Source organism: Rhinoderma darwinii, chromosome 1 (genome assembly GCF_050947455.1).
Source record: "Rhinoderma darwinii isolate aRhiDar2 chromosome 1, aRhiDar2.hap1, whole genome shotgun sequence".
Classification (NCBI taxonomy): domain Eukaryota; kingdom Metazoa; phylum Chordata; class Amphibia; order Anura; family Rhinodermatidae; genus Rhinoderma; species Rhinoderma darwinii.
The window spans coordinates 126,952,378-126,964,515 of record NC_134687.1 but is presented as its reverse complement, the minus strand read 5'-3'; the positions used below and the strand labels follow the sequence as shown (position 1 = coordinate 126,964,515).

The 12,138-nt window shown below is 41.1% G+C and overlaps 1 protein-coding gene across 3 annotated transcripts in view; it reads right to left on the bottom strand.

Moving 5' to 3' along the window:
• Positions 1-498: 498 nt before the first annotated feature.
• SH3D19 (SH3 domain containing 19) overlaps positions 499-12,138 on the bottom strand; it is a 135,573-nt gene continuing 123,933 nt past the window's right edge. For 2 of the 3 annotated variants that reach the window (XM_075860356.1, XM_075860357.1), the window contains exons 20-21: positions 10,226-10,320; positions 499-2,461 (exon numbers count right to left, since the gene is read on the bottom strand). In XM_075860356.1, the coding sequence (XP_075716471.1) occupies positions 2,354-2,461; positions 10,226-10,320 (203 nt within the window). In that variant the 3' untranslated portion in view covers positions 499-2,353. The remainder of the gene's footprint in view (positions 2,462-10,225; positions 10,321-12,138) is intronic. The other variant, XM_075860358.1, reaches the window with a different exon arrangement.

Genomic DNA, 12,138 nt, shown 5'->3' with positions numbered 1-12,138 from the left:
GTCTGTTCCATTAATCTGAAAGCCATGTGCTGGCTGCAGAAATCCAGATGAATGAAATTGATTTACAGGTTGCAGAAATTGCTGCAACAAAATCTGCCGCATGTAAATTCACCCTAATTTAACAACTATGGGCAAAGTCTCATTTTTTCCAGATGTCAGAATATTGGTAATCTAATGAAAGTACATTGCATGTTGATAGTTGTAGGCAAAATGTTCTTTTCAGACAGAGAATTTGACATGAATTAGGCTCTGTTCACATTTGCGTCGGAGGCTCCGTTAGGGGCCTATGTCGCAGATCCAGCAGGGTTTACCGGAGACAATAGTGCAGCTTGCTGTGCTAATGTGTCCTGTAAAATCAGACATCCCGGTAGAACCCATTAAAGTCAATGAGTCCTGTCTGCAACCGACGGAGAACAGAAATGCACAACACATATGTGACCATAGCCTTATTTGTGCAAAAACCATCCACCCACCCAAAAAAAGAGGCATGTATTATATATTTATTATAAATTACTTTTTATTACGTAACGTTCCAGTAATGCATAATTGCCCGATAAAATGTTCTAAACAGATAGTCTCTTCTTGATGTACTCATGTTCACTGGGCTATTACCAAGGCATGGTTCATTCACTTTCTACACATGTTACAATCTCAGAGTCTTGAGACAGCAGATCCTTAAAGTGCATTGCTGATTTATGACACATGGAGTCTTATATATAAACACTAGTGCAGGAGAAAAAAAAACAAGTTGGGCAGTTGACTATGACAACCAACCAGATGTAACTTAAAAAATAACTGAAATTGTTCATTTTGTCAGCACTAGTTTATACATACGGCCCATCGTGGCGGGGGATAGGCAGTTACTGCATTTTCCTATTGTAATCAGGAGATGCAGTGAACTGGAACATGAAACATTGAGATCATCTCATTCAAATACCTTGAATACACAACTTATGTAAAAGACATTCAGTTCTGAAGTGATGTTTTAAGTGCAACTCCATACACTCACCATGTCTGACCAGGACACAGAATTATTTTACATTAGCATGTTTGATCGGCATAGAAAAAGATGCAGTCCTCATAAAAAGAATTGTATAGTGTCCAAAGGAATGATTAGAAAGAGATCCATTAAATTTACCCTGTATATGGGCATTCAAAGTTCATTGATGCACTTACACCTAAAGCGAAACTTCTTTCCATAACATAGCTCCACATTATACTCGCAGGTTGCGTCGACTCCGGTTTTGCTGCCCGTTAGGTCATATTTGCACAGCTTCTCAAAGCCTAGTGGGTCAGTGAACCTATGTGGTCATGTGAAAACCTGTCAAATTATATTTTGGCAGAAAATAATATTGAAACCCGATTTAAGAAAGAAGTAAAAAGAAAAAAAAAACCTCATCTGGGTGACTATTTTTGCTCTGTTTAGACTTAGGTTCAGGTTTAATCCTTCGTTTCGGATTTCTTCGATGGTCTTGTATTTTTAAAGTCTATGTATTTTTTCTCTAAGTTCTCTCAATTCCATTTTTAACGGTAATGATTTCTCTAGTTCTTTGAAGGGTTAAAGGAGGATAATGATGCTGGCTCATGCAAGGTGCAATGTCCACTTTACTGGAGAGGGATAGTGGAGCATAAGTAAGGGGTCTATAGGAGTAAATGGATTAGAGTGACAATTTTGCATACCAGAACGAGTAAACAATTTTAAGTTTTAAGTGTTAACCTAAAACTTAAAATGTAGTGATGGAGGGGGATGCGAAAGAATTCAGAGTATCACATGTTGCTGTAATGTACACAGGCACTAAATGGATTGCAGATACCACAAGCCCTGAACATCCTGGCCCGGCGGAACTGTGTCATTTTTCCACAGAATGCTAGAGCTTGTTTGGCCAGATGGTCAAATATGATATTGGCCATATGATGATTGCTTCAGGAAAAACAAACTAACAAAGCCTACGCACATTACACATAGCAGACTCCCAGGCTGACCTTGTAGAACGCTGGACTTGCAGAAGTGTGTGTTCATCATCTGCAGGGTAGACCAAAAGTAAGGTAGATCAGGAGTTGAAGTTTCTTGGCCAGTGAAATCAAGGACATTTTTCTGTAAGCCCTTTACAATGCTACATGGCCTATGATATGCATTAAACATCTCTGGCTGGACTTTATATATATATTCGTACAGAACAAGCAGGTAAACAGCGCATACAGAAACCAGAACAAAACATCTTATCTAAAATAAAAAAAATACACAAAAACATAGTGCAAAAATCTCACACATATCTATATAAAAAGTTCAGTTGGCACCAAAGGTGATAGTCTGTTTTGTGAGAGGGTACAATGCAATGTCCACTGTATACTGCTAACATTTCTGAACAAAATTCTTTGGAAATATCCCAGTTTTCCCATACAGCTCTCCACTCATCCATTCGTTATCTACTGATTCCAGTGCAGCGATTAGATCACCAGCCTGTAAAAAAAAAAAACAAAAGGCAAATATACTACATTAATATAACGTATTCTAAGTAGTAAATATCCAAATCGGTTTAATTTAAAAATGTGCTACATACCGCAATGTGAAAATGAACCTAATACTGTAATTACTTAGCGTGGCTTTACATGATGAGATTTGCGTAATTACAATTATTAACTATGAGCATCTCAGAATGAAAACGAATAGTCGGAAATGAAGGGGAGTTAATTGACAGATACATTTCATAGATTATTACCGTCTTCAGGAAGTGATAGAGTACAGCCCCCTACGCCATATACCAGGGACAAGGAAATGTATACATAGCCTTATCTGTATGTATAGTGTTAGGGTATGTTCACACGGCCTATTTACGGACGTAAATCGGGCGTTTTTGCCCCGAATTACGCCCGAAAATAGCGCCTCAATAGCGCTGACAAACATCTGCCCATTGAAAGCAATGGGCAGACGTTTGTCTGTTCACACGAGGCGTATATTTACCTGTCACTTCTTTGGCCGTAATTAGAGCCGTTATTCATTGACTCCAATGAATAGCAGCGCTAATTACGCCCGTAATTGACGCGGCGTTCAAGCGCCTGCACATGCCGGTACGGCTGAAATTACGGGGATGTTTTCAGGCTGAAACATCCCCGTAATTTCAGCCGTTACGGACGCCCTCGTGTGAACATACCCTTACTATCCTGCCTTACCTAAACTTCAAGCAGTACAAAAGAGCGGTCATTAATGCAAGGCACCCACCCTCTAAAAATAATAATAATAATGAGATGGTGCTACAAAAACAGGAAGCGTCATGCTATTGTGACACACTCCTCGACATTGAAATTGCAGCGCCAAGGAGGAAAAATTTTGGAATTGAGGAAATCACAAGACCGATCGACATGTTAACGATACGCGAATGATCCATAAAAAAAAGCGGAGAAAAAAAATAATCTTGATTTATTCAGTATCGAGCATGAGCGCCACGTGCAGAAATACACGTACTTAACCTCATTAAATGCATGCCAAGGCGTGTATTAATGGTTGTCTGGGGAATGTAATGCCACGCTGAATGCACTTGGGCACGCAATTCATCAATATCGGCTGCTCCCTTTGCAATTGCCGAACAGTGACATCCCAGATGTGCTTGATGGGAGACAAGTCCGGAGATGCTGCAGGCTGCTCACAGTAGCACGAGCAACAAGAGTCTAGCGTTGTCCTGTTGAAAAACGGATTCTGGGACATTTTGGAGAAATGGCCGTACCACTGGTCCCACGACCAAATCAATGTAACGCCAAGCTGTTAGTGTACTAAAGGGGTCCGGCTACCGTACATTATGCCACCCTACGCCATAATTCCAGGACCAGGACTGGTGTGATGTTCACTTATGAAGGCCTCTTCATTGCATTTCCCACATGGTCTCCAGACCAATCTCTGGCTATCATTACGTCTGAGACAAAAGCGTGACTCATCACTGGAGAGGATAGACCTCCATTCCAGCCTCCATTGCTGCCTTGCTCTGCACCGTGATAGCCTTTGAGAGCGGTGGCGTGTGGTCAATGGAACACCTGTAGCTGCACGACATTGGGCTACGAGCTACACGTCCAAACACCTTCTGATGGTTTGTGTTGAAACTGAACGTCACATCCCAAGTCTAAGGCGGCAACCACTTGTAGTACAGAATGGATTACTACATGCCATTCTTCCAATGAGACGATCTTTCCAAGCAGATGGTCGCCTCTGCGCGCCTCTTGCTTGTCATTCCCATTCGTCATCGTTCTCCCAACCTCCCGGACAGGCAATGTTGAACAGTGCTGACATTTTGGCCTGGGCACGCAGCGATCTGCCGGAGTGATAAACCCACGTCTCTCAGTTGAAGGATTCTGTCCCTCTCAATTTGCGACAAGTGGCAATAACTGGCATGTCGACGAACAGGAGGCATCGCACAATCATCCCACGCCACTTGATCCAATTTTGAGGTTTCATGTGGCTAAGAAAAACTTTGCTTTCACTCTTGAAAATGTTATAATTTGCAGATCTTAGCGACACCTGCTACTCCCTCGATTTAAATAACCTTATGGCTTGCCCTCCTTGATGTTGCATTTTCAATGTTGAGAAGTGATTATATATATATATATATATATACATACATACACACACACATACATACATACACACACAGTGTTCCAAATTATTATGCACATTGGATTTAAGTGTCATAAACATTTAATTATTAGTTTTTCAATTAAACTCATGGATGGTATTGTGCCTTAGGGTATGTGCACACGATAACTGCAATTACGTCTGAAATTACGGAGCTGTTTTCAGGAGAAAACAGCTCCTGAATTTCAGACGTAATTGCATGTACTCGCGTTTTGCGGGGCGTCTTTTACGGACGTAATTTGGAGCTGTTCTTCATTGGAGTCAATGAAAAACGGCTCCAATTACGTCCCAAGAAGTGTCCTGCACTTCTTTTGATGAGGCTGTGATTTTACGCGCCGTCTTTTGACAGCAAAGCGTAAAATGACAGGTCGTCGGCACAGTACATCGTAAAGCCCATTGAAAGTAATGGGCAGATGTTTGCCGACATATTGGAGCCGTTTTTTCAGACGTAATTTGAGACGTAAAACGCCTCCATTACGTCTGGAAATAGGTAGTGTGAACCCAGCCTTAGGGTTCTATGGATCATTGTAATCAATCTCAGACACCTGTGCTAATTAGTTTGCTACCTGTGCCCAATCAAAGGAAAACTACTTAAAAAGGACGTTCCACATTATTAAGCAGGCCACAGGTTTCAAGCAATATGGGAAAGAAAAAGGATCTCTCTGCTGCCGAAAAGCGTGAAATAGTGCAATACCTTGGACAAGGTATGAAAACATTGGATATTTCAAGAAAACTTAAGCGTGATCATCGTACTGTGAAAAGATTTGCGGCTGAGCACAGACGGGTTCGTTCAGATAAAGGCATAATGAGGAAGGTTTCTGCCAGACAAATTAATAGGATTAGGAGAGCAGCTGCTAAAATGCCATTGCAAAGCAGCAAACAGGTAGTCCCGCGAACCTCAAGGTGTAGGATCCTCCAGAGGTTTGCAAGTGTGCATAAAGCTCAGAAAAAATATGGAAAAAATCCTCCAGCTCACCTTGTCACAAGAAGGGTATGAAAGTCAGCGCACGGATCCTCGTGTCGGCACACGCAAGAGATACAGCAGAAAAAGGGGAGTTGGAACCAGCGCTAAGAGTGCAAATTCTGTTAAAACGGGAATCTTCTTCCAAGTTTTAATGTGTCTTGATTAAAATCAAAGCAAAGGGCTACGAACAAATGTTGGTGACGGGCAGGTATAGTCCAAGGTACAGAGAGAAAAGAGGCGATAGGCGGTAGCCTACGCGTTTCAGACCCTCGCTGGGTCCTTAGTCATGGCTTATGATTTGTCTGACTGTGCAGTCTAGACCTTTTGTAGCCAGTCAGTCTCGTGGATAATTAGTTAATTGCGGTTCAGAGCTAAAGGGAAAGGAGGAGCCCTGGGGAACGCAATCTTTTGTCTACTTCCTTAGCAGAGAAGAAATGGTTGTAAGATATGTAAAGATTTCCTTAGTTGTGTGCAAAAAAGTCTTTTATATATACATACACATATTTAGGTCCTCGTTCAGATAAAGGCATAATGAGGAAGGTTTCTGCCAGACAAATTAATAGGATTAGGAGAGCAGCTGCTAAAATGCCATTGCAAAGCAGCAAACCGGTAGTCCCGCGAACCTCAAGGTGTAGGATCCTCCAGAGGTTTGCAAGTGTGCATAAAGCTATTATTCGGCCACCCCTAAACAATGCTCACAAGCAGAAACGGTTGCAGTGGGCTCAGAAATACATGAAGACTCATTTTCAAACCGTGCTGTTTACTGATGAGTGTCGTGCAACTCTGGATGGTCCAGATGGATGGAGTAGTGGATGGTTGGTGAATGGCCACCATGTCCCAACAAGGCTGCGACGTCAGCAAGGAGGTGGCGGAGTCATGTTTTGGGCTGGAATCATGGGGAGAGAGCTGGTAGGCCCCTTTAGTGTCTCTGACGGTGTGAAAATGACCTCTGCAAAGTACGTAGAGTTTATGACTGACCACTTTCTTCCGTGGTACAAAAAGAATAACCGCGCCTTCCGTAGCAAAATTATCTTCATGCATGACAATGCACCATCTCATGCTGCAAAGAATACCTCTGTGTCATTGGCTGCTATGGGCATAAAAGGAGAGAAACTCATGGTGTGGCCCTGACCTCAACCCTATTGAGAACCTTTGGAGCATCCTTAAGCAAAATATCTATGAGGGTGGGAGGCAGTTCACATCAAAACAGAAGCTCTGGGAGGCTATTCTGACATCCTGCAAAGATATTCAAGCAGAAACTGTCCAAATTCTCACAAATTCAATGGATGCAAGAATTGTGAAGGTGATATCAAAGAAGGGGTCCTATGTTAACATGTAACTTGGCCTAAGTTTTTTTTTGATTGAAAGAGCTTTTGATTTCTGTAAATATGTCCTCCTGATGCTGCAAATTCAACAAATTACCATTTTAGTTCTCTTTACAACCTTTAAAATGTTTTGATCTCTGTTGTGCATAATAATTTGAAACAGTGCATTTTGAGTTTTTTACTTCTAAAAAAATAAATCTGTTATCATTAGGAGATTTGTTCAATAAAATTCTCATTGTGCTCCAACGGTTGAGATATATATATATATATATATATATATATATATATATAAATATACACACATACACTACCATTCAAAAGTTTAGGGTCACTTAGAAATGTCCTTATTTTTGAAAGAAAAGCAGTTTTTTTCAATGAAGATAACATTAAATTAATCAGAAATACACTCTATACATTGTTAATGTGCTAAATGACTATTCTAGCTGCAAACGTCTGGTTTTTAATGCAATATCTACATAGGTGTATAGAGGCCCATTTCCAGCGACCATAACTCCAGTGTTCTAACGGTACATTGTGTTTGCTAACTGTGTTAGAAGGCTAATGGACGATTAGAAAACACTTGAAAACCCTTGTGCAATTATGTTAGAACCACTGTAATCAGTTTTGCTGTTTAGAGGAGCTATAAAACTGACCTTCCTTTGAGCTAGTTGAGAATCTGGAGCATTACATTTGTGGGTTCGATTAAACTCTCAAAATGGCTAGAAAAAGGGAGCTTTCATGTGAAACTCGACAGTCTATTCTTGTTCTTAGAAATGAAGGCTATTCCATGCGAGAAATTGCCAAGAAACGGAAGATTTCCTACAACGGTGTGTACTACTCCCTTCAGAGGACAGCACACACAGGCTCTAACCAGAGTAAAAAGAGAAGTGGGAGGCCGCGCTGCACAACTGAGCAAGACAAGACAAGTACATTAGAGTCTCTAGTTTCAGAAATAGATGCCTCACAGGTCCTCAACTGGCAGCTTCATTAAATAGTACCCGCAAAACGCCAGTGTCAATGTCTACAGTGAAGAGGCGACTCCGGGATGCTGGCCTTCAGGGCAGAGTGGCAAAGAAAAAGCCATATCTGAGACTGGCTAATAAAAGGAAAAGATTAATATGGGCAAAAGCACACAGACATTGGACAGAGGAAAATTGGAAAAAAGTGTTATGGACAGACGAATCGAAGTTTGAGGTGTTTGGATCACACAGAAGAACATTTGTGAGACGCAGAACAACTGAAAAGATGCTGGAAGAGTGCCTGACGCCATCTGTCAAGCATGGTGGAGGTAATGTGATGGTCTGGGGTTGCTTTGGTGCTGGCAAAGTGGGAGATTTGTACAAGGTAAAAGGGATTTTGAATAAGGAAGGCTATCACTCCATTTTGCAACGCCATGCCATACCCTGTGGACAGCGCTTGATTGGAGCCAATTTCATCCTACAACAGGACAATGACCCAAAGCACACCTCCAAATTATGCAAGAACTATTTAGGGAAGAAGCAGGCAGCTGGTGTTCTATCTGTAATGGAGTGGCCAGCGCAGTCACCAGATCTCAACCCCATAGAGCTGTTGTGGGAGCAGCTTGACCGTATGGTACGCAAGAAGTGCCCATCAAGCCAATCCAACTTGTGGGAGGGGCTTCTGGAAGCATGGGGTGAAATTTCTCCCGATTACCTCAGCAAATTAACAGCTAGAATGCCAAAGGTCTGCAATGCTGTAATTGCTGCAAATGGAGCATTCTTTGACGAAAGCAAAGTTTGAAGGAAAAAATTATTATTTCAAATAAAAATCATTATTTCTAACCTTGTCAATGTCTTGACTATATTTTCTAGTCATTTTGCAACTCATTTGATAAATATAAGTGTGAGTTTTCATGGAAAACACAAAATTGTCTGGGTGACCCTAAACTTTTGAACGGTAGTGTATATATACACACACATACACACACACACACACACACACTCACACATACACAACACACACACACACGGGGGTGCATGAGTATGTATACAGTTTAAATAATAATTTATAGAACTACAAAACAATTAAGTACAATCTCTTATATGCTCTATATTGGCGGCCCTCACTATTTACACATTGCTGTAATCTAGTTTTTACACTCACACTTTGGCACAAAGTTCTTTCTTGGCATTCATTTCTTGGCATTTGCTTCTTTTATGAACTGAATCATGTTATCAACCGTGCGTGGTTTTCTTGAATATACCTTATTTTTGATAACTCCCCAAAAGAAAAAGTCCATCGGGTTAATGTCTGGTGATCGTGGTGGCCATTCAACAGAGCCTTGTTTACTTAGCCACCTATTGGGTAATTCTTTGTCAAGAAAACTACGCACCACTAAGGCCGAGAGGAGGGCTCCGTCTTTCTGAAAATAGAAGTCTTCATTTTCATGCTCCAACTGCAAGTGTGGTATTACACTTTATTGGAGCATGTTATGGTACAGGTCCGAGGTAACCGTTTCTATTGTAGAAGATAGGTCCAATTACCCCTTTACATGAGAGGGCCACCCAAACTGTAACCCCAGGGTGATTCAACTGTTCTTCAATTGTTGCAAGAGGACTTTCTGTTGAGTAATAACACAGTTGTGCCTATTAACAGCTCCAGAAAGTTTGAAGTTGGCTACAAACACACACTGATTTAGCAATGTGACGCGGTGGTCATTTGCATCGTACAGCTCCTTCACAATTGGTCAGTATCGTGGAGTGTACAATTACAATGCAGGATTTTTCTAGTGTCTATAGTCACCTTTAATACTGCCTGGTCTAATGCTGGAGACGCATGACCATTACCTCTTGCAAAATTCAGAATGTGGAAGTGCTGGTGGGGTACGAGCAATACGAACTACCAGCACTTCTGCAACGTAATACGACCACTCTGGTTTTCACAAGAGTGTGGAGGACCAGAATTGTAGTCTCTGGTGGTCAGGCTTGTTGCTAGGCTCTTGCATGGAGTATTCATTAGGGCATTGTTTCCTAGCCAGCATTCAATGGAACTGTGGTGTTCGAAGAAGCCTGTTAAGTGGACAGAAGCAGCCAGAACACTCATTTCGCCAGTAGGATTTCAGCCTGATGAAAAGATGCTTTGCATAGGGGAGGGCAGGATGAACAGTCAACAAATCTTAGCCAAAACATAGCGCTGACTGAGAATTATGGAATGCTTTTCTCAGACTGGGGTGGGAGTATAAGTTTCCCAGGAGAATTTTTTTTCCATGAGTTCCCCCATGTTAATTAGGGAGGGAATCACTGGTTTAGGGACTGTGAAGGAGTAGCATAATTCTTATTATTTTTTTTTAAATACCTTGAATGAAAGTTCATCCTCATTCTCCCCACAGAAGTCATAAAGTGCCCGAGCCTTTCCAGATTTCCCTCCCTGAGTTTGCCACGTTGTTGGTCCTACAAGAATCACATAGAAGTCATGATGTACAATTGGAGCTTTCATGCTATAACAGGGCATTATATTGTATTCCTTGTATATAGAACAGTTATTTCAATCGTGAATTTAATTCACATTTAAAGAATAAAACAAATCTAAAAAATACCAGCTATGGTAACACATTTTATAAAATATTGATTGCCTCTATAGTAACAGAAGTAGCCCGATCTTTTTTTTCCCTTTATTTCAACAGAATTAGACATAAGTTGCCCGAACCCACCAACATTGAACGGATCGGCCATCAAATCTCGTGTATGGGGTCTTGCTGACTGTACCCCAACAGCAGATGTCAAATGAAGGATCAGTTAGTCAGATTAAGGTTGGTGGAGACCCCTGGGCAAAAAAACTTCTGGAACTCGGACCACCTGACTCCTTATAGCAGCCAATGTTATGGAAACTATGGAGATAGCCACACCAGGATTCCCTTAGAAAGAGCCACACACATCTCCACATCAGCTAGATGTGTAGGTCTCACCATGAAAATCCCTGTCCATATGCACGATTAGGGAAATGGCTTCTCTTGGCAATAACAGCTGATCCCAGGGTTAGAGAAGTAGTACCCCTGGCTGATCGCCCCATTGGCTTCTTTTGAAAAAGGGGTTGTCTTCATGATACAACCCCTATAAGACAAAGGATAGGGCAGATTTAGTTAAAGTGTAAATAAAACTTTAAAAACTTTTGATATGTCATAGGGCACAATATAAAGTCCATGGGTCCTTACACCACTCGCTCGGCTTTCCAAAGAAAGCTGATCAGAAACTAAGTGACGCTCACCCTTTCAGCGATAATGGGGGTCTCAGATAACATAGATAGGTTTGTTAGAAATTTCTATCAAAAGGGCATGTTAAATCATAGCTATATGACATACTTATAAATGTGTGAAAATGGATCACATGTGTGACAGATCAGACCTGGAGAACAGCTTGTGCTTGTTATATAGCAGTCTTAGAACAGTATATTAAGGACCTTTATCAAGATCTGCGAGATGTCTCAAAACTATATCTCTCACATTTCTCTAACGGATTAATTTCCATCCCCAGTGACTGTATTTAAAAATCTGGCCCGTCTTCCCTAGTTACTGCAGGAGTAACCGGCTGCAGAAGCACCACCGGCTGTTTACTATGCAACGCTGAAGGGAGAAAATGTTTCAAGACTAGTCCATTTTTAAACATATGTTGATTTCTCTCCATAGTCTCTGGCTGTCATGATAACCCAGCTCTATGCGCGGCTATACAAATCACAATGTCGTCTATTACTATGTACTGTGTTTTTACAGAGCTTCATTTTAGAAAGCGTCAGTCTGCCCAACGTAAAATGTTTTATACAGACATCAAGAAATTAAAATGACAAAAGTCAAGTGTTACTGGTATATGGAATTCTCTTTATTTTTTAATCCAAGGATTTTTCTAGTAATTTATTTTGTGTAAAACCGTATTTACTTTATAGATGCAGTCCTCAACCGAACTGCTTTCCACTTATTCAATAAGTATCTGTAGGTCTGTCAATGTTGTTGGGACATCACCAGATCTTCAAAGATAACCCCATGCAGAAATTTTCGTGTGGACATGCGCTTACTCTGCTATCTCAGCTGTCTACACTCTTCCCTTTGTTATGGTTTGTGTGAAACCTGCTTATCTTGGTCAGGCAGCATAATAGGAGTGTCATAACCTTCCACTTAATGGTGAAAATGAGGTGAATTTCACTGTGGAAAGATGTGGGAGATTGTTACCTGTTTAGCCACTAGATGTCAGCAAATGTAAAAACAAATATAAAAATTA